Below are 21,686 nucleotides of genomic sequence, written 5' to 3' on the forward strand. Positions count from 1 at the left end.
CAGCTCACAACCCATTGCGTTGCGACACACTGCCGATTGGCTAGTTGTGTACGGGATCGTCCTACGACGAGGTATACACGCAGAGCTTAAGTGGTTCAATATTCCTCTCTCAGTGAGGCCCCCGTTAAGGTGGGCATGACCTTTCCCAGATAACATATGCAGTTATGCACACAGCACAGTGTCTCAAATCCTTACGTTCTGCGTGTGTGTGTGTGTGTGTGTGTGTGTGTGTGTGTGTGTGTGTGTGTGTGTGTGTGTGTGTGTGTGTGTGTGTGTGTGTGTGTGTGTGTGTGTGTGTGTGTGTGTGTGTGTGTGTGTGTGTGTGTGTGTGCGCGTGTGTGTGTGTGTAGGTGCTAGAGCCTCAGAATGTTGACCCCTCCATGGTGCAGATGACCTTCCTAGATGACGTCGTTCACTCGCTGCTGAAAGGAGAAAACATTGGAATCACCTCCAGACGCAGGTCACGCTCCAGTCAGAACAACAACACTGCCCACGTGAGTAGAGTACACATGCACGCATGCACGTACGGATTATGCATACTCTCAAACACCTGCGTTCACTGTCATTGACGATATACCATGTGTCAACACGAAGCCATTGGCACTCCACTAGACATGCCTGAGCATGCATATATATAAGCACACATGCTTGTTGGATGATTCACACACGCTTAAAAGTTTGCACACGCGCAAATGCTGGAGCCAGCTGGTCTTTACTGCAGCCAATGTGTGGTGGTGTTTCCTGTGGTGTGGCTGTATCTGCTGTGTGTGTGTTGCTGTCTAGTGCTTCTGTTGCCATCACTCGGCTAGTCTGTCTGTCTGTCTCTGCCTGCCTGCCTGCCTGCCTGCCTGATGAATAGCAAAAATGACAGATCCACAAGCGCTGTGATATGACGTAGATTGCTACTATTGCTATTGAGGGTATACACATGCATAAAGTGAATGGCAAATCGAGTGGCAAAGTGAGTGGCAAATTGAGTTTAACGTTGTTTAACGTCGTTTAATGCAATCATATTGGACTTTTTGTTTGGATGTATGGGCTGTCAAGGCCAGAAAGTAGTTTTTTGCCACTCAGTAGGCGTTCCCGCATAACTTCCTGGTTTGATGATGATGTCACGCGCATACCCTCTATTGCTAGGAAAAAAAACGCCTATTATGATATGCCCCAAAATAGAGACACTAGGTTTTAAGTGGTTAATGCAGTTACTCTTTATTTGGTCAGATCACCAGACAGCCAGTCTTTGTGCATTAGGCCTAATTGATTGAGTTGTTTCTCATCAAGAATAGCAGCTGACCGTCTGCTCCCTGTCATCCTCTGGTCCGTTAGAGCGTATTCACGCACATACTGTACGGTCTGTGACAGAACACGTTATTCGCACCTACCTCAGGACGTACTGTGAGAGCAGATTGGCTGCTGTGTCAATACGGTCCATTTGCTGGGCTTTCCTCTATATGTTGACGGAGACAGCCTTAAAGCAATGTGCCTTTTTGTTTGTTTGCTTCACAACTCCAGTCTGAAGTCACCAGCACGCTCACCTCACAGCTGTACATCAATCAATGGGCTTTAACGTGATGAAGGCACAGTGTGGCTTCAGGAGTTGTCCCCGATTTTTGTTGTTGTTTATTGATGTTGTTGTTATTGTTGACACTCACAGATGGCGGGAGGAAGACCCAGCGGGACCACTGGAAACACTCAGGTACTTGCTCTCCTACACACCAAAACAATATCCCCTTTAATGTTTTAATACCTGTAACAACTTCATGGATTACTTTCATATTTTTTACTTCTGTATTTTTCCTAACTAGGCAGTTTTGTACAACTGTATTTGTAGTTGCTTTTCAATTTAGATACAAATTATGAAAAAATATTAGATTTGTTAGCATTCGTTCGTTATTTATTCAGAGCAATGTGCCACATGCTAGATTACTTTCAGGGATGAATTGTAGCACTTCTAAACTGTAGTTACAATGAAAAGGTGTTTTGATGATACAATGAAGAATACATTTCATTTATCATGTGGTAACAGAATCTTCAGAATCAGAATGGTGCAATTTAACATTTTGACCGGATATGCATGAATCCCTTTAACAAGGGGTATTCATATTTGGTTCATTCCATTTACTGGTAACTGCACATTCACTGTGCTCCTTGCTCCCAGGGTTAGAGACCGGAGCCAGCCAACCATACACAAAACACATTCAACCTATTATGCTCTTATGTAAGGTGTTTTAGAGAAACAACATGTCCGTCGGGTTATACATTTTAAATTTAATAGTGTGTAGGTCTGGTTGTACTGTACATGTATAGTGCAGTGCAGGTAAATGATCTTGTGTAACAGATACACTCTGTAATATCTACACATTCTACATAATTATGGCTTACATAAATGCATGGGCTAGCCACCCATCACTCCATGGCTTAACAGCAACAACGCTGTAACGTGAAACAGGATATGTGACTGGTATATCACCATCATTATAAGCCTAAGCTAATAGTAATATTGACTAATGTTCTTCTCTAAAGAAACTGATGCGCACACATTAACTCATATTAGTGTTTGTCATAGGCGCTTTTTCTTTAGTGCCGACAATGATCCATCATTTTGAAGAAGATGAAGAACTCATTTCTTGTGAATCTGACCAAGCCTCAGCGCCTTGCTTCCAGTCACTGAGCTGTGTTGTACTCCTGCCACAGGGTCACTACACAAGAGCCACGGCCAACAGTCCCCGGCCCGTCATGACCTCATCAGGCCCCTCCCCCAAGGGCACGGCGGGGGCGGCGGCCTCTCAGCAGCAGCAGCAGGGCCAGCCGCAGCAGCAGCAGAGCGGCCAGCAGCCGCCCAATCACTCGCCCGGCGGAGGGGCGGGCCGGGAGCAGAGGGAGCAGCGCAGCTGTCGCTCGTCCAGGAGGAAAGGATCGGACAGCAGCGTTCCGGATGAGGAGAAGGACAGGAGAGAGGAGCCCGCGGGGAGAGGTGGGACATGGGAACACACATTTACACTGTACAACTTACACTGTGGGTCGTTTAGCCGTCGCTCTTTATCCAGAGCCACTGTATGTATGTATAGTAACACATAACAGTACATCAAATGCAGAGAGAACTGTGAAGCAGTGTAATGCCTTAGTAAACTATAGGATCACAGGTAAACCAACAACCACTGGCATCAGTCTAAGCAACTCATTAACATAATTAAAAAAATATTACTGCCACAGGATGGGGTACATAATTCATTAATTCATGCATGGCTTCAGCAATAATACAGTGGGTTCAATTATTGATTTAATAGCCCTACTGTATATACTTCTTCGTATTCTCTATACCCCAAAATAGGGACGCTAGCTTGAAAGGTTTATAATAATAATAATGTGTCCTCCAGAGTCCAAGGCCAAGGCCAAGCAGCAGCAGGCGGTGGTGAACAAGCGGAGGAAGGTGGAGGAGGACGAGAAGAAGGCGGGCCTGAAGCGGCTGAAGACAGACACCACCTCGGACCTATCAGAGAGCAGCGACTCTGAGAACCCGCTCAACAAGAGGACGGCCCTCTCCTCCTGCTCCTCCTCCTCCTCCTCGTCCTCCTCGTCCTCCTCTTCGTCCTCGTCCTCCTCCTCCTCGGAGGCCAACTCCGAGAACGAGCTGAAACTGAAGGCGTCGTCGTCGTCGACCAGCGCCAGCGTGTCCAAGATGGAGGAGGAGGAGGAGGAGAAGAAGCCAGTCGTCGCCTCCCCCGCCGCTCAGGGGTCCAAGCCGGACGAGCCCTCGCCAGCTCTCGTTGGCCGGCTGTCTCCGTGGGCGGAGCTCCATGCTGAGGAGGACGGGGGCGGCGCCGGCAAGAAGCCCGTCGCCAAGGAGACGGGGGCCGCGGCGATAACGAAGGAGGACGAGGAGCTGGCGGCGGTGACGCAGATCACACGGTCGCCGCGGCAACAGGTTACCGCCGACGTCGTCCAAGGCTGCATTATGGAGACCAACAAAAGCACTGTGAAAGGTATTATAAAATATATATAATAATAAACATTATGGAGACCAACAAAAGCACTGTGAAAGGTATTATAACATATATATAATAATAAACATTATGGAGACCAACAAAAGCACTGTGAAAGGTATTATAACATATATATAATAATAAACATTATGGAGACCAACAAAAGCACTGTGAAAGGTATTATAAAATATATATAATAATAACATTATGGAGACCAACAAAAGCACTGTGAAAGGTATTATAACATATATATCATAATAAAAACAATATGGTCTGACACAATGAATAGGTCATAGGCTCAAAGCAATTCAATGGCAATAATAATAATTACAAACTGCAACGGTTACAAATTGGGTTCAGGACAGGGGCATTAACATTTACAGAATAGAATGGTCTGTTATGTGTATATACAATATTAAAGTTCTCAGTCCTGGGGACAGATTTCAGTCCTGAGGATTTCATAGGGGTCATTTAATGAGATCAGTGTAGATTTGCAAAAAAATGTTTAGCTTTAAGCCCTGGGTGTATGTTGAAGGCCCTCCAAAGTGCACTAAACATTACAATTATTAAAAAAAAACATTCCACAACGACCATGACGTCATTTCCATTTCCTGTGGCTCTTCTCCAGCCGCGTCCCGGTCTCAGACGCCGTCCTCATCCCACCTCCACGGCGGCAGCAGCGTGATCGACATCACGGAGGAAGCGCAGGCCACCGTGCACCAGGAGAGCTCGGAGGCCGTGTCGGCGCTGCTGGCCTCCCAGAACACAGAGTCCACGGCCCTGTCGCCCTACCTCCCCCTCAACCCCTCGCCCGTCTCCTCCCCTCCCGTGCCTCCCTCTCCCTCGCCGTCGGAGGGAGGCCGCAGGGCGGACCTGGAGCCCGCCGTGCAGCAGCAGCAGCAAGCCATGACGGGAGGTGGAGGAGGCGCCTTGACGGCAGCTAGAGGCCTCGACAGAGGCAGCAAGATAGAGTTCGCTCACTCGGAGGTCATCAGGTGAGACTTGGTGCACAGGTGGATCCTCTGTTTCAGCACTTGATGTGTTGTGAATGAATGTATGAATTAATTAGTGTTCTACATAAATAAAGGTAAAATGTATCAGCATTATTATTGTTGTTGTTGTTACTATTCCATAATTTGTCTTTTTATTTCTGCAGGCCTGTAACATCAGTGGCTGAAAACGTGGTGCTGGCAGAGAAAGAGAAGGCTGCCATTCATCAACACCATCATCATCAGCTTCATCCACAACATCAACATCATCATCAACAGCAACAACAACAACAACAGCATCATCATCAACAACAACAACAACAACAACAGCAGCAACAGCAACAACAGCGCCATCACCATCACACACCGTCACCACCCCAGCAGCACTACTCCTCCATCCTGCCCTGCATTAAGAGCTCTCATCTGTCAGACGACACCAGAAAACAACAACAACAACACAAGATGAGGTCAAACCCTTCCCCTGAACTGGCCAAGCCCAGGATCAGCCACAGCCCCAACCCACACCCACACCCACTGTCCCCCGTTCACATAGAGCCCCTCAAACCCAGACCCCACACCCCACAGAGCCACCCCTTCCCCAACACGCACATGAACACGCACCCGGCCGATCTCCACAAACCCAAGCCCCACCCGGCCCTGCTGGACGTCTCCAGACCCAAACCCAACACCTCACCGGAGGTCTCCAAACACAAACCGTCGCGCTACTGTGACTCCTCTCCTCCCCCGACGGGGCGTTCGGGGGCTTCGGGTTCTGTCGTGAAGCCGGAGCCGCCCGAATCCCCTCGCTCCGTGTTCAAGCCCGTCCCCTCACGCTCGGAGTCCAGCAGTATTATCGCCGGCCACAACAGCAACACCAAGAGCCCGCTGATCATCGACAAGAACGAGACCTTCACCGTGTACCGGGACCCGGCGCTGGTCCGCTCGGACGGCGAGAACTCTGCCGCACTCTCGTCCAATCACGTGGCGGCTTACCTCCACCCGCACCTGCATCCGCTGCACTCCCCGTCCCCTCACTCCCCCTGCCTCACGCCCGGATCCCACGCCACGCACCTGCTCGCCCCGCCTCCTCCTCCCCCTTCCTCACACCCTCACCCCCACCCCCATTCCCACCTCCTGCCCCCTGGCATGCTCCCGGGGATGCACCCCCGGGACACGGCCTCCATGTTGGGGGCCCACCCTCGGCTCGACTCCCCCGGCGGGCTGGGACACCTGGCGCTTGCTCACGGCCACCCAGCGGCCACTCACCAGCAACAGTTCCTACAGGTAAACCCCCCATTTGGAATTTAGCATTTGTTACTGTGTGGCTCTGCTGTCTATAAGAAGGTCAGTCTGTGTGTGTCTGTCTGTGTGTCCAGAGCTAATCACGTAATCTGCTAGATGATGAGTGGAAATGAATTGTGAATGTGCACACGGCCAGTAGGAAATACAGATCTTTTTCCCCGACATAATGTCATATTTTTGAGGGGCGCTAGCTAGCTGCTCCTATGTCCAGCTTTGAGGATTTGTGTAAACACAAACATTGTCCTAACCCAAACATTGAATGCCATTGACAATGAATGGCCAGTTTTGAGTGTTTGTGCAAACACAAACATTGAAGGAGGACGCAAATTGTGATTAGCCAGAATGAGATGATGTATGATGATAAAAGCGTCCCTCACTTCATCATTTTATAATGGAAGTCAATACGGAGTCATACATCATAGCAATGTCGTGGCTCCACGACATTCCCATGTGGATCCCGAGAATCCCGAGATTTTTAAAACTTTTTTAACTAAAAAATAATAATAATTAAAAAAATATATATACTACTTTTTTGTCCTTTCCAGGGACAGGGGCCTTCACTGCTGGCTCAGTCCCACGGCGGGGCAGCCGGGCTGGGCCTATACCCCATCCTGTGGCAGTACCCCAACGGCACCCCCTCCACGTACCCCCCAGGACTCAACCTGGGCCCCACCGCCAAGTGGGTGCACCCTGAAAACCCAGCTGTATCAGTCAACTCAGAGAACACCATCAGGAGGGTAGGTGGATGGGTCACTGTGTGTGTGCGCGTGTGTGTGGGTCTGGGTCAGTGTGCGTGTGTTGCCGTATTTTAGAAACTAGACCTGTACGTGCCCGTCGCAGTCAGCCACCGGCCTACTTGGAAACGATGCAACTTGGGAACCTAATGATATATGTTTTCATAGCACCCGTTTTAACTGTCAGCCGGTGTCCCACATGGAGATCTGTTTATGTGCCTGTGTGTGTGAAGACTGCAAACTGAAAAGTGTACTTTGCAATCAATTCGGCCCACTGGCAGAGCCTGATTGGTTGAGCCTCAATTGGCTGAGGCAGCTTGGCCCAGGTGTGCAATTTCCAGGAGTTGGCCTCATTAGGGCAAGTGGCAGAGCCTGACCAAAGCCTTTTGTGGTGGTTCTGGAGTACCGTGGGTCCGACCGACTCGATACCTAGCACTGCACTCCCTGTGGGGGTGTGGAACGTCTGTGTCGAATATGAAGTCGGTCGGTCAAACGATTCTCGAGTTACGTGCATTACAACCGTACACACACATACACACACGCGTATGCAGAGACGTGGCGCATTATATAGTAGATATCCCATGGCAATTTACCTCCCTAAATGGAATGATGTGTTCATACGATAACTGTTGGAGTTGGTACTAACTGGAACTGACTGGCTGCAGAGTATGTGACAGAAACACTAGTGGCAGCTGATGAGAGAGAGGAGGAGACAGAGAGACAGAGAGAGAGGGTCAATAGAGGACAGACACTGTGCTTGTCTAAAACCTTTTTCCTGTGATGACTGTGTCTTGATAAACAAGTCAGTCCATTTCTCCCCACGGACTGCGGGGTGTGTGTGTGTGTGTGTGTGTGTGTGTGTGTGTGTGTGTGTGTGTGTGTGTGTGCGCGTGTGCGTGTGCGTGTGACTGTGTGTGTGTGTATTCGTGTTTGAGCACACAGCCACCTAGCGCTCCATTCCTCCCTTGTCTTCTCTCTCTCTCCTCTCTCTCTCCTTTTTACCTCTCCATCCGTCTCTCCCTCTATATTTAATTGACTTCTCTGCATTCTTTCTCTGTTCTCCCTCACTCTCTCCCTCTCTTTATTTTTCCACCCCTCCGTGATTAGCCCCATTCCTTCCCTCTTTTCTCCCAGTGCTTCCTTCTCTGGAATGAGTTTAGTGTGTGAAGAAGACGATGTAATGTCTGTCTGTGTGAGAGAGGCTGCCTGTCTGTTTGTCTTGGAAGGCACAGAGAATGAACACAACCATGGAGGGATGATGAAACATCTCTTCCACATTTCTGTGGAAGAGAAAATGGGAGAAAGATATTTGGCAGGCTGAGAGGGAGAGAGGATCATGCGCGCGTGTGCATGTGCATGCGTGCGGTAAATGGTAAATGGTGCATTTATATAGCGCCTTTATCCAAGGCGCTTTACATAGATTGTGTGTGTGTGTGTGTGTGTGTGTGTGTGTGTGTGTGTGTGTGTGTGTGTGTGTGTGTGCGTGTGATGTGTTCTGCCTTCTCTTACAATAGAATACTTACCGTAGTTGCCCGGAGTCCCCCAGGGCTGCATAGTGCATACTAGGCCCCCTCTTGTTTTCACTGTATACTAATATCTTTGGCAACAGATTGCAACGAATGTTCGCCCCAGAATAAAGGCGCTAGGGTTTGTGTGGTTAAAAGCAATGTACTGACTGTGTGTGTGTGTGTGTGTGTGTGTCCAGAACACAGCCAGTCCGTGGCTGCAGCACACACAGGGTGGTGCTGCGGACGGTCTGGGGGGTCTGCTGAGTCACATGCCGGTGCGACCGGCCAGCGCCGACGCTCACAGAGCCGCCATCAAGATGAACACGCACGCCAGCCCTCCGCTGTCCAAGAACACCGTGGAGCTACACAAAGAGTGAGTAAAGTGTTCTCATTAAATGTCCATTTGGTTCCTAGCTGTCAATAATTTACAGGAACCACCAACCATTTGCAGCTAGAGTTGCAGTTGTATACAACATATGAAGGATTTCTAACGGTGTTGTGCTGTACACAATATATTGTTTTATGAATCAGACCTTTAGAATTCAACAGAAGCCTCTCACACCTTACCAGACACATTTACTTGTATTTGAATGGAAGTTGGTGTTTGGGTTCCATCCTGCAAAAGTGAGACAAAGGCCTAATTTGTTTTTGCCAGAGAAGTGAATGCAGCAGACTAGACAGAGTCTGTCCTTGTGGCATTTGAATAGCAATCGGTTCTATTCAAGGCCCACGAGAGTGAATGAGTTGTATTGAAGAATCTAACGAAGTAGAGCAACTTCATTAAATCGTTAGAGCATTTTCCTTTGCTTAGTGTTATGTCTGTTAAACACTTGATAAAGTGTTGATCTTCAAAAAGAGTGAGAGACAGAGATAGAGCAATGGGCCGAATTAATGATGTACAGAGATAATTTTAGAATTTGAAAAGCATGCCATTTCCCCTGTTAGTACTGTGCGCTACAGAGAGCGAGACAGACAGATAATATTAATAATAACACTGAATGATTGCAGACCCAGAAGGCCTCATTTACTGCTGGCCTCGTTACGAAACCATATGCTATTATTCAGACCGTGCTGAATAGCCCCTCACGCACACGCACATGCACTTACGCATGCACACGCACGCGCACATTCACATACGCACACACACTGCAGAGGGCAGAGAACATTCAGTTCTCTCCATATATCTTGAAAACCGCTGCTGTCTCTTAATCAATTTAATTCAGAGGAGCTTTTATTGGCGTGGGAAAAACCTTCATTTACATTGCCCAAAGCAAGTGTGAAATAAAAACAAGTCTACAGTACAATTAAAAAACCTAGGACTAGAATAGAGATCTGCAACACGTGTATCTCATGGGTTTGTATGTACCGAGACCACTACAGATGTCTTTACAGTGGTGTGGTTGTTGTCTTTTTCCTGTCTCAACAGCTCTGCACATTGCTGTACTAATATACCCAGCATGGCACATGGGATATGGGATACGTTTCTCTATGTTAATAGTCATGTTTTCAAACTCTTTTGGGGGGTTTGTATAAATCAGTGGGAAGTGTGTCTCTCTGATGCCTTGGTACAGTTGGCAGGTAGTTTGACAGTGCAGCTGGGTTTCCGCCTCATCTTGTGTGCGGTGGATGGTGCACAGTCTGTCTTCCCTTGGGAGACAGGTCTGCCTCTCTCCATGGAAAGGCAGTGCTCACTGAGTCTGTACATAGTCATGGATTCCATGTGTTTGGATCAGTCACAGACAGTGCTCAGGTTTAGGCCCAAATAGCATTCCAATTTGCTCTGGTTTTTTGTTTGATTGTTTCCGATGATAGATTTGATAGTTGGTTTAGTCTAGTGTGGTTTCTGTCTCGTGGCTCTGCTTATGTTCCCAGGGTTAAGGTTAAGCTTGATTTATATTTAGTTGCGGGCCGGTGTCTCGTTGCCGATAATAGCCGTTCTGCTATTTTCAGTGCGAGACGTGATGCGCAAGCAGGTCTAAATCAGGCTTCGCTCTTCCTCTCTTTTGTTCTCATTTAAATCCTGGTCGTTCTTTCTTTCACAACCCCCCCTGACGTTCATTTACCCGTCCCTCGCCCTCATTGCTCTGTTTTCTCTTATTGTACTGTGTGTGTTTGTGTGTGTCATGGTTTCCCGTGATGAAATGCAGCTAAACATGTCTTCCGCTTATTAGATTACTGGCATATTTGAGCCTCCTAGAACTCACTTTAGTCGTTCATTCATTTGTTTGTTTGGATGGATGTATTGTACATGACATCATTCAGTATTATGTTGAATTATTTATACAATGGATAGTAGAGAGAGAAAAATGCAGAAGAATGCACTCCCTTCTGCTCACCCAATTTTCTCTCCAGTAAAATAGTAATTGAGTAATTAGTCATCGACTAATTTATCTGATGTTGACTGATGGTGAATATAGAATTAATCTAATTCTCCCTCTCTCTACCCCCCAGTGACATGGATAAGAAAGGGTTTGTGGATCCAATCAGAACTCTGACGTTGGCCCAGTTGAAGCAGGAACAGACGGACAGGAGTCGAACGCCCACGGGCAAAGACGCCCACCTGCACCGCCTCTACCTAGACGCCCACAGCAAGCAGGCTCGTCTGGCACAGACACAGGTACATGATAACAAAAACCCACGCACAGCCAGAACCCAGGCGCCTGTGCACAATAACAGCAACAGAAACATTTGCAATACGGTAATACATCTCAAGAAAACCGATCAATCAAATTGAGCTTTGAGAATTACGTTAACTGAAATCTATCGAATTGAATCGAATTGGTGTCATTGGACAGTTCTGACTAGACAGTGTATGAAGCAATTATGTACTAGGTACTCTTCATAAGACTGTGATGCTGTTATAAAGAACTGTAGTAAAGAAAGATTCTGTAGTAGCCTAAGAACACGCAATCGATTCGTTTTAACATTATCCTGTTTAAAAATCACAGACATTAACACGTTTTTTATCCTCCCAGGATGCAGCCGAGAGAGCCAGCAAATACAAAGAAGAGAACCGCAGGATTCTTCAGGAGAGCATCGAGGTTGCACCGTTCACCGCTAAGATCCACCGCTCCAACGACCACGGGATGGACCGGGACAGGGAGAGAGAGAGAGACAGAGAGCCGTCCTTCCCTCAGCGCATTCCCCACCTCCCTGCTCCCGGCCTCAAAACTGGCCACGGCCACTCGCACCCCCACCCCCACCCCCACCCGCACGTCATCCAGACGGAGAAGAGCAACTACTTCACCACGCTGTCCAACAGCGTGGTCAACGAGCCTCCCAGACTTTACCCCTCCAAGGAGCTCAACTCTTACTACGAGAAAGTGTCGGCCGGTGCTCCAGGAGCTGGAGTGGTGGTGGCGGCGGCGGCGGCCGGCCAAGGGGCTCTGAACCTGGGCGGCTACGTCACCAAAGGCTCCCTCTCCAAGCCGCCACCGCTAATCAAACACCATCCGGAGGGAGGGGAGGGTCTGGCAGGGAAGATCACAGAGCAGCTCAGCCAGCAGGTAGCACTCGGCCAACAGCCGCATCTTCATCATCATCATCATCAACAACAACAACACCATCACGTGGGGATGGAGAGGATGGAGCGGCGCAACAGCCCCGCCATCTCTCCTTCCTCCTCCACCTCCTCCTCTTCGTCCTCCTCCTCCATCTCCTCTTCCTCCTCGGGCCTCAACCACCACCCCCACCATCACCACCAACACCACTCCCATCACCAACAGCACCCTCAGCACCAACAGCACCCTCAGCACCAACTTCACCAACAGCACCAACAGCACCAACAGCACCAACAGCACCAACAGCATCAGCAGCATCAGCAGCACCAGCAGCACCAGCAGCAGCAGCAGCAGCTCAGGGGAATGCCATCTCTTCACCGAGCGCCCGTGTTCCACCCGCCCACGCAGCACGCACTGGAGCGCAAAGAGGCCGCCGATCGGGAGCGAGAGAGGGAGAGGGAACGAGAGAGGGAGAGGGAGAGGGAAAGGGAGCGAGGCGGCTACGGGGGCCGCCTGTCCCCTCCGACACTCACGCCCATCCAGCCAGTGAGCTTACCGGCGGCCGGCAGTAAGACATCGGCCGAGCAGCAGAAGCCGCCTACGCTACTGCCCGAGCTCAGGGAGGTCAAAGGTCATGGGGTCGCCGCCGCAGTGACCTCGACCGCCGGCACCGGTGCCGACATGATGATGATGACGACGTCATCGGCAGCGGAGGTCTGGAGGGGCGGGGAGGCCATTCAGGAAAGAGGGGGTTGGTTCCTCGGAGACAAGGGAGGAACCATGCGAGGCAAACCCCATGCGGCCATGGCATCGGTCATCGTACGCCCATCGACGTGCATTAAATATGACGGCAGCTCTCTCGCTGGTGCTAATAGGCACGGTGCTATGCTCCACAAGGAGCTTCCCCAAGGGAGGCTCTACCCCATCAAGCCCCAGGCAGAGTGTCCAAGGCTGGGGGAGAGCATTAAGGAGCTTGGCTGTAACCCCGGTGCTGGCAGGATCATCCAGCCCAACACTAACCTGGACGACATGTGCGTACAGTATAAAAAGACGTTCATGCGGGCCGCTCATGAACGCATGAATGTGGGAGGAGCCGTGGGGGCCATTAACACTAACTCAGTGTGCAGGACTGAGGTTTTGGCCTCGCCAGGGTTTGGTGTTCTGAATAAAGGTGGGGTCATTGGCTGTGAATCGGTCTACTCCGTTTCAGCCCGGGGTGAGATCACAACCCACAAAACCAGCATTGGCGGCCGGACGTTGATCCACTCAGGGTTTGGAGAGCACCAGGAGGGGTTTGGGTCACGTACCACATCCCCAGGTGGGTCTTTGCCACCCCCTAGTCCGGCAGGCACCCCACACCCCAGTCCTAGCATCACCCCAACGCCCAGCTCTGCCTCCTCCAGCTCCAGCCAAGCCTATTCCCCCTCTTTCGTTCACCTTAAGAAGCACAAAGCCGCTTTGGCCGCGGCCCAGTCGAGAAACAGCTCCACCAATGCCCCTACCTCCAGCACGCCTGGGGTCATCTCTCCGACCCCGGATTCAGCAGATAAAGCCCCCCTTCACAGTTCCCCCCCTCCGCCCTCTTCCAGCCAACCCAGCTCCTCCTCCACCTCCATGGACAGCGGCAGTAGCAGCTCAGCCAGCGGTAGCACCACCCCAGGCAAGTCCAGCCCTCTGCCCAACGGCCAGCCTTCCACACCGGGCTCGGCGGGCAGCGGACAGCCTAGTAACTACCACAAGCTGAAGAAAGCCTGGCTGACCAGGCACTCGGAGGAGGATAAGAACACAACTACTACTACAACAACTACTACCAGTGTTGCTAATACCAGTGCCGCTAAACCAGAGAAGGCTCCTGGCCCCGTCGCTAGCACTATTAGCACTATTAGCACTATTAGCACCGTGAGCACCGTCGTGGCCATGTCGGAGATGATCAAACCCTGTTCGGTCAATCTGGCCTCCACCTCTGGCGACGTGGAGATGGAGAGCCACAGGGAGAGCTTGAACAAAGCAGGAGAGAGGGAGAAAGAAAGGCAGCAACCTGAGGAGAAGATCGAAGCAGGCGGAGGGGAGGAGAGGAAGGCGACGCCCCCGGTGAGGCGGGGGAGCAAGCGGACGTACGAGTCGGGTTCCGAGAGCGGAGGGGACGACTCTGACACCAGCGAGAGCAAGATGGAGGGTCGCGCCAAGCGGCAGCCCAAGCCCACGTACAAGAAGAAACAGAACGACATGGCAAAGAAGAAGGACGAGGACGAGGTGAAGCCCAACGGCATCTTCAGATCAGCTCGGGAGAAGACCAAACTCAAACTGGCCAGCAGCAGTAAGTCCCACGTTCACATTGTTAGGTAGCATCAACAACGCTCTTATTTTCAAGGCATATGGCTTCTCTCTGCATACTGGTCCAGGACACTGGACATAGTTTGATAATGAAGTCTTATACGCTTTCCACTTTTTTCCATTTTATCCCTCCCTGTTTTGGGCATGTCATTATAGGCAAAATGCATTTAATCACTCTCAATGTTTCATAGTCGCGACACACTGCACAACACTGTTGCACAACAAAGTATAAATCAGGCTCAAGTGGTTAAGAAATAGTCTCTAACCACGTCACCACACTGCAGTCCTCATGTCTCCCTCACTAGTTGGGTTTTTATTGTTATGTGGATTTGTGCCTCGTGCTTTTGCACGCTTGAGTCCATTTTATTTGCCCAATATGTAGGCGGTCTGCACCACATTGTGCAGCTTGTATAATCAGCTATTTTCGTACAGAACCCGGTCAGGGAAGTAGAATAGGGCCGGGTTTAAGTGGAAACGAGCCTCCGCACAAGGCCTGGGTGGAATTAATTAGATAGTAGGAGAAAAACTGCATTGAACAACCAAACCAAAGACTTAGAGCGATCCTTCATATTGGACTAGTGGCATGATTGGTTTTCAAAGCAGTGGTTGTTAGCGGCTATTCTTGTTGCTGTTCTACCAGCTACCTTGCATTTAGAAGTTCCCATGCAGGCCCAGACATAATCGCTAAACGGAGAACTCTGATTGTCTGACAATGGCAAGACTAAAGGTCAGATGTTTCACAGCTTAGTGACTTAGTGGGCATGTTTAGTTTTTAGTTTTTTCTTGCTAAATCAGAGGTGCTTGGTAATTTACAGTTGCATGAGTGAAGTAAGCAACCTTATACGAGAGGTCACCAGTCACAAAACATTAAACACTAGCTAGCAACTTCAGTTAATCTGGTATGATGGAGTGCATAATCCATTTCGTATCAAATGAATGTTCCAGTGCGTGCTGCAGGACAAAAGGAAGATTTCAGATTTCAGAAGAGCGCCACTTGAAGAAAAAGAAAGAGTGACTGCTAATCTCCCTTGGGCTTCCAGCTTTTTGGAAACACTCTTATCTCATTGTCTGGACAGAATGTTCCCGAGTGGAGTGTGCTCCATGCTCCAACCCAGTGGTTCTTAAATATTTGTATATTTCAGGGACCCCCAGCTGGTTAATATAAGGCTACGGAGTACGGAGTAGATCACCCTCCATTTGGGATCACTTGGTTCTTAACTATCATTCATTTAGCTGACAGTAGTGACCCCCTGGAAACCTCTCAAGGACCCTGGGGGTCCCTGGACTCCACTTTAAGAACCACTGCTCTAACCTACAGTACTGGTTCTTACAGACCCAGGGGTCCTAAGGAGTTTCCAAGAGTTTTTTGGATAATTAGTTAATATAGTATCAAAAACTGTTTAACCACGTTAAACCTAATCTACAAGCTCACAACACAAACACAACAGTTGTGTTGGCTTAGTTGTAGGGCTGCCATTTTTTAAAGATTTTTAACATTTTTGAACATCTTTAACAATACAAATCTGAGGCTCTAGCACGAAATCGTCTCAGATGTGGGGGTCAATTTGGGGTCCTTGAGATGATTTTGTTTTGGGGGGAATCAATAACCTACAGTAGCGCTCTGTGATCTCTGTGTGTGTGTGCGTGTGCGTGTGCATGTGCTTGTGTGTGTGTGTGTGTGTGTGTGTGTGTGTGTGTGTGTGTGTGTGTGTGTGTGCGCGCGTGTGTGTGTGTGTGTAGCACATGTTTTCCACACCACACCACGCCACGTCAACTCTCACCTCTCGATCCTGCCCAAGCTGGCTTGCGTTAACTATTCCTAGAGGGGTTACGAGATGGCTTCGGTGCTATATTATGTGTAATTCAGTATGCTGACATGGATCTCCTCACACTGGTAAATTGGTAGCTTCAGTACATACAGTATCACAGTTATAGCACTGATCTTCCTCACTTCCTTCAGTGTTATCAATGCTACTAATGAAGTAAGTATTCTGGTCAAACAGAGACAGAGTCAGTCAGGGTGATGATATTGTGCATGCTGACCCTCATGTTCCCTTGAGGGTGTTCCAAATGGCCCAGTACAGGTGTGTACTACTTACTCCCTCCCGTAAGGGTCCACCTGGTTCCATTTGTACACTCTCAGAGTTTTGGGGGTCTAACTCTTTGAAAAAGTTTGAGAACCACTGTCAAATAGAACACAGCCTTCGTTAGTATCATTGGTAAAACCTGTGAAGGAAGTCAGGAACTGGCCCACTTTCTTTTCAATATTGCTGCTGTGCGTAGATGCCTGTTCACCGTTAAGAGATGCCAGCTCTTTTCTCGACAAGCTGGTTCGCATTAAATAATCCCAATTACCAGCGTTATTAATTTCTGTTTTGAGTCAAGAAATTAAATCTGTTCTTCCTTTGCTTGTTTGTTTCTTTTCCTAGTGTTCTTTCTTCTCTCCTCCATTTCTCTCTCTCTCTTTTCTTTCTTTCTTCCCCCCCACCCCCTCCCCTCTTTCCTTCCCGTCCGATGACATCCCGGTGGTTTTCCCCTCTGTGTTCGCTGCTGTTTATACTTCTCGGACACCCTGGATATGAGCTGCTCTCATGGCCGAAGGCCCTGTGCCTGTTGGTTGCTGCTATTGAGTTCCTAAAGAGCACAGGAATTCAATGACAGCACCACAGTGTTGGGTTACACACACTCACTGACATCTGGTCTGCAGCTGGGGGATAGACAGGCGCTTTGTGTGTGTGTGTGTGTGTGTGTGTGTGTGTGCGAGTGAGCATGCACGCACGCGTGCACAAGAATGACATACGTACAGAAAGAGCCAGTTAGGGCGCGGGAGGGAAAAAGGGAGACACATTAACGGAGTTGAAAGCAACTGTGGCAGGATACTTACATATGAACTTCATATGTGCCATCAGGGTCCTTCCCAGTGCTTTGTTCCCACCGCGCCCTGAGGTGTTTTAATCTGCACGAGTTGTACACAAGCTATGGGCCTATATACTGTACAGTATATAGTACAGGGAATAGAATGTACATTACTGTACAGACTCTGTAACCCAATATAGCGTCTAGTCCCGAGGGTCATGCTTAATGCCAAATTGTGTGTGTGTGTGTGTGTGTGTGTGTGTGTGTGTGTGTGTGTGTGTGTGTGTGTGTGTGTGTGTGTGTGCTAGCGTGTGTGTGTGCACGTGTTTGTGGCTTCTCGTATGATAGCAGCAGTATAGTATAGTACAGTGACAGGCAGATACTTGTGTGCTCGACGGCCATATAGCGCCCAACACTTTGATACATACTGTAGTGTGCAAATGCACGCACACACATACACAAGCGTGCACGCACACACACAGACACACACACACACACACACACAGTATTACATACCGTATGACCTTTCCTGCGATTCACAGCCAAACATCTGTCTGTCATCTACTCCCCCCCCCTCCCCCCATTAGCTATTAAGTTTCAGACATGGAACACTTATATTTGAGATGTAAAGCCACAATACATAGGCCTCTTTGTGTCATCTAATACCCTGTTTTATACCATATGCTAGGGTTAAGAGACCAGTCTGGGTCAACAAAGTGTTTAGTTGTGTCTGGAATGAACCACAGATTGCAGTGAACTATGGACACATGGTGAGAACATATAGGCAGTCCACTACCCGTGTGTTTCTGTTTACCAACCAGCATAACCACTTACTCACTATGCACTTTGTTGTGCAAGGAATAGAAAACAGTAGCTAGTCTACAAGCTCACAACGGGTTGCATTGCAACGAGACAATTAACTGCCGGTAATCTATTGACTTGTCCATAGGGACATCAGGTTGAAAGTGGTCGATTTCCATGGTGCCCCCACATCCTAAAATAGTCCCTGGGATTAGACCGTTATTTGGGATGAAAACCAACTGTAGCGGTTTAATTTCCTACCCCCTGGGTCCTGGAGGTCCCAGAGCCCCTCAGGACCCAGGAGTTCAGAACTTCTTGCGGCTCTATACAACTGTAGTCTAGTTCACACTTTCACACCATGCCTCGCGGGTATTATTCGCTCTGTGTGTTCTCTCCTCTCTGCTTTGATGTATTTGAAGAAGAAAACAATTGCGCTGGTGTCAGCAAAAAGAAGAACACGGAAATTGCTTAAATCGCTATAACTGAAATGAAAAGAATAACGTAGAGACGACGGGAATGTGTCTTGAATAGATTACATACAGTTGACCCCAGACAGTAAATCCATACTACACACAGTAACATCCTCCTTCTCCTAAAGCACCAATCCATAGCTTCTATGTCCTGCCCTGGATTTGAATTCTGGGGGTTTAAAGAGCTTCGGGCAGTTCTACTTTCCCACCTCCAACCACTGCAGAATGTGATAGATACATATTGTAGTAACATACACTGTCATACAGAACGGTTATATGTATTATTTTTATTCATTTTAGTTACATTCATAAACCAACACTGCGGATTTTACCGTGGTACACCACCTTTCATAACCCATTTTGGGCGGGAACCCCTTTTGGTGTTTTAAACATTATGTTATAATTTAGCTATTGAAAAATAGCAGATCTACGAGCTTGTAGGTCTGCTATTTTTGAATAATCGTGAAAATGTGCCTGAACTCTTTGAATATATGTTCTTTCAGAGCGAGTTTCTAACTAAAATCTTTGCTACTGAGAGGGTCCCTGGAACTACAGATTTTCAGATGGGGGTCAGCGGCCAATGTGATATATATGTGATATATATTTGGGGTTCCTTGACATGAATATGTTTGAGAACAACTGACATAGAAACATGTTTTTTCTTTCAGAAAATACATTTTTTTTAATTTCGACGTCAGGCCTAAATGGGTTAACCCTCTCTCTCTCTCTCTCTCTCTCTCTCTCTCTCTCTGTCCCTGTCTGTCTGTCTCTCTCTCTCTCTCTCTCTCTCTCTCTCTCTCTCTCTCTCTCTCTCCCAAACAGACGGCATCCCTCGCTCCGTGCTGAAGGACTGGAGGAAGGTGAAGAAGCTGAAGCAGACGGGCGAGTCCTTCCTCCAGGACGACTCGTGCTCAGAGATCGGGCCCAACCTGCAGAAGTGCAGGGAGTGCCGGGTGCTCCGCAGCAAGAAGGGAGAGGAGCCGGCCCATTCCCCCGTCTTCTGTCGCTTCTACTACTTCAGACGGTAAAGAAAGTCAACAGCACCCACAGCCAGCCCTCTTTTGTTTTTTTCATATACTCTTGCCACAACGGTTAATCGTTCTTATCGAAATATAGATTTTTATTTAAGCTAGACTGAACGATGCAAGTATTTGGCTGTCTGAGTGCCCATTACCACAGTACATCGAACATGCACACATGTTGTGAGCTTGCAGATTAGATATTTTTGCCATTGTACAAACAATCAGAATATCAATCAATATTGGGGGCACGTTGGCACAGTTGGTAGTGCTGTCGCCTCACAGCTAGAAGGTCCTGGGTTCGATTCCCGCTCGGGGCGCTGTGGGTGCTGGTGGCGTGTTTCCTCCTCCGCGTCATCAGTGCCCATACCCGAAGGCGGGGTTGGCGAAAGGCCCTTTCTGTGTGGAGTTTGCATGTTCTCCCCGTGTCCCCTAGGGTAGATACCCTCACAAAAACATGCAGTAATCCTGGTCTCTAAACTGCCTCCCCCTGGCCAGCTGGGGCGCCTGATGGAGGGGAAAGGAACTGGTTGGAATAACGTGTTCCTTCCACGCGCTACGTCCAACCAGGGAAACTCCCCCCTGTCAGGTATAAAGGAGCAACTTGGACACTCAAGCATGAAGGAAGCATGAGTTAAATCCGTTGCTCTCCCCAGGTTGGCAGAGGGTGTGTAGAGCCCAGGATCACATTAGATGATTGACACAGGGTTGAAAAATGGGTTACAAAATCGTGGGATAAAAAAAATATTAAAAAATATATATATCAATCAATATCAAGTATAAAGCAGGCCTTTAAGTGCTTAATGGGACTAATTGATTTACTGTATTATTTGATTAGCTGATATTGTATATGAATTTTAAAAAAAGTTTAAATTAAAAACACTATTCAACTACCGATATTTTTCTACGCCATAGCTTCTACGAGCCGTCTCTAGAACAGTCAGTGTCTGTCTGTCCACGGCTAATCTTGCAAACCACCGGAGTCGTTTAGTGCCACATTTCTTTTGCATGCTGCCAATAGTCCAAGAATCTAAAGCTTTTATTAGAATCATTATTAGCCCTGTCTTTGTTTCTATGAATACAGTTTAATTCACAGGTTGAAATGTCTATCTATCTTTTAGCCTGCCATCGGTATTGTAAGCACGGTAGACATAATTAAACCAATCACATAAAGTGGGAAGTGTCCACATGCTATAGTTACAGGTAGTTACATTTTCTCCTTGAACCTACAGTACAGTATGTTCTCCAGCCTCCATCTTGTCTGTTTGCTTTCTATTTTATGTCCTACTTTCCTGAACGTTTCTATTCTAGCAGGATAGCACAGATGGAAAGATCTCTCTCTCTCTCTCTCTCTCCCTCTCTCTCTCTCTCTCTCTCTCTCTCTCTCTCTCTCTCTCCCTCTGTCATCCTCTCATTCCTCCTCTCCTCTTCTTTGATTTATGGGATGTGTTCTCCCCAAAGAAACTCTGTCCTCTGCTGCAGTATATAGGCTAGATCATGAAATATGCATTGATGAGAAAGAAGTATCTGGCCATGTTTTGCTTGCTCTCACACACACACGTGCACGCACGCACGCCGTCGCACGCACGCAAAGTCACAAACACACACGCGCGCGCGCGTGTTAGATAATCCAGCAGCAGTCTGAGGTCTAGCGGTGGTAAATCTGCCAAAGAGGATTTTCTGCTCTATAATCTTTGCCTCAGAGTGAGATCTCTCTCTCTCTCTCTCTCTCTCTCTCTCTGTTTCTCTCTCTCTCTCTCTCTCTCTCTCTCTCTGTGTTTCTCTCTCTCTGCTCTTCTCCTTTTGTCTCCCTCCTCGCTCTCTTGCACTCACTCCGCCTCTCTCTTTTTCCTCATTCCCACTCTCATTCTTTGGCTGTCTCGCCATCTATTCATGTCTAACTCCGGTTGTTGTCACCCGCATGGCCCCACCCGCATCTCTCTCTCTCTCTCTCTCTCTCTCTGTCTCTCTGCGTACAGTAGAGGCTGTCCGTCAGAGCAGATTAATATGGGACTCTGAGCCCTCTCGGCGTAACACTCGTATTTCATAATCGCTCACCTGACATGACTGGGTCATTTAAGTACATCCAGGAAACAATGGCAAACAATGTCTCGCTCTCCCTCCCCGTTTAGCAGAGAGTCTTCACTTTTGTCCCATCCGCCAATGTCCTGGCGTTGCTCTCTCTCATAG

At 48.5% G+C, this 21,686-nt stretch overlaps 1 protein-coding gene across 2 annotated transcripts in view; it reads left to right on the forward strand.

The window, feature by feature from the left end:
• The window catches only part of jmjd1cb (jumonji domain containing 1Cb), a 107,777-nt gene that overhangs the window by 68,631 nt on the left and 17,460 nt on the right, over nt 1-21,686 (forward strand). For both annotated transcript variants that reach the window (XM_083787026.1, XM_083787027.1), the window contains 11 exons: nt 351-494; nt 1,655-1,696; nt 2,695-2,974; nt 3,378-3,983; nt 4,612-4,978; nt 5,140-6,256; nt 6,820-7,011; nt 8,714-8,889; nt 10,968-11,133; nt 11,492-14,333; nt 19,300-19,501. In XM_083787026.1, coding sequence (XP_083643152.1) covers nt 351-494; nt 1,655-1,696; nt 2,695-2,974; nt 3,378-3,983; nt 4,612-4,978; nt 5,140-6,256; nt 6,820-7,011; nt 8,714-8,889; nt 10,968-11,133; nt 11,492-14,333; nt 19,300-19,501 — 6,134 coding nt within the window. The remainder of the gene's footprint in view (nt 1-350; nt 495-1,654; nt 1,697-2,694; nt 2,975-3,377; nt 3,984-4,611; nt 4,979-5,139; nt 6,257-6,819; nt 7,012-8,713; nt 8,890-10,967; nt 11,134-11,491; nt 14,334-19,299; nt 19,502-21,686) is intronic.

This window comes from Protomyctophum parallelum, assembly GCF_964188405.1.
Source record: "Protomyctophum parallelum genome assembly, chromosome: 17".
Taxonomy (NCBI): Eukaryota; Metazoa; Chordata; class Actinopteri; order Myctophiformes; family Myctophidae; genus Protomyctophum; species Protomyctophum parallelum.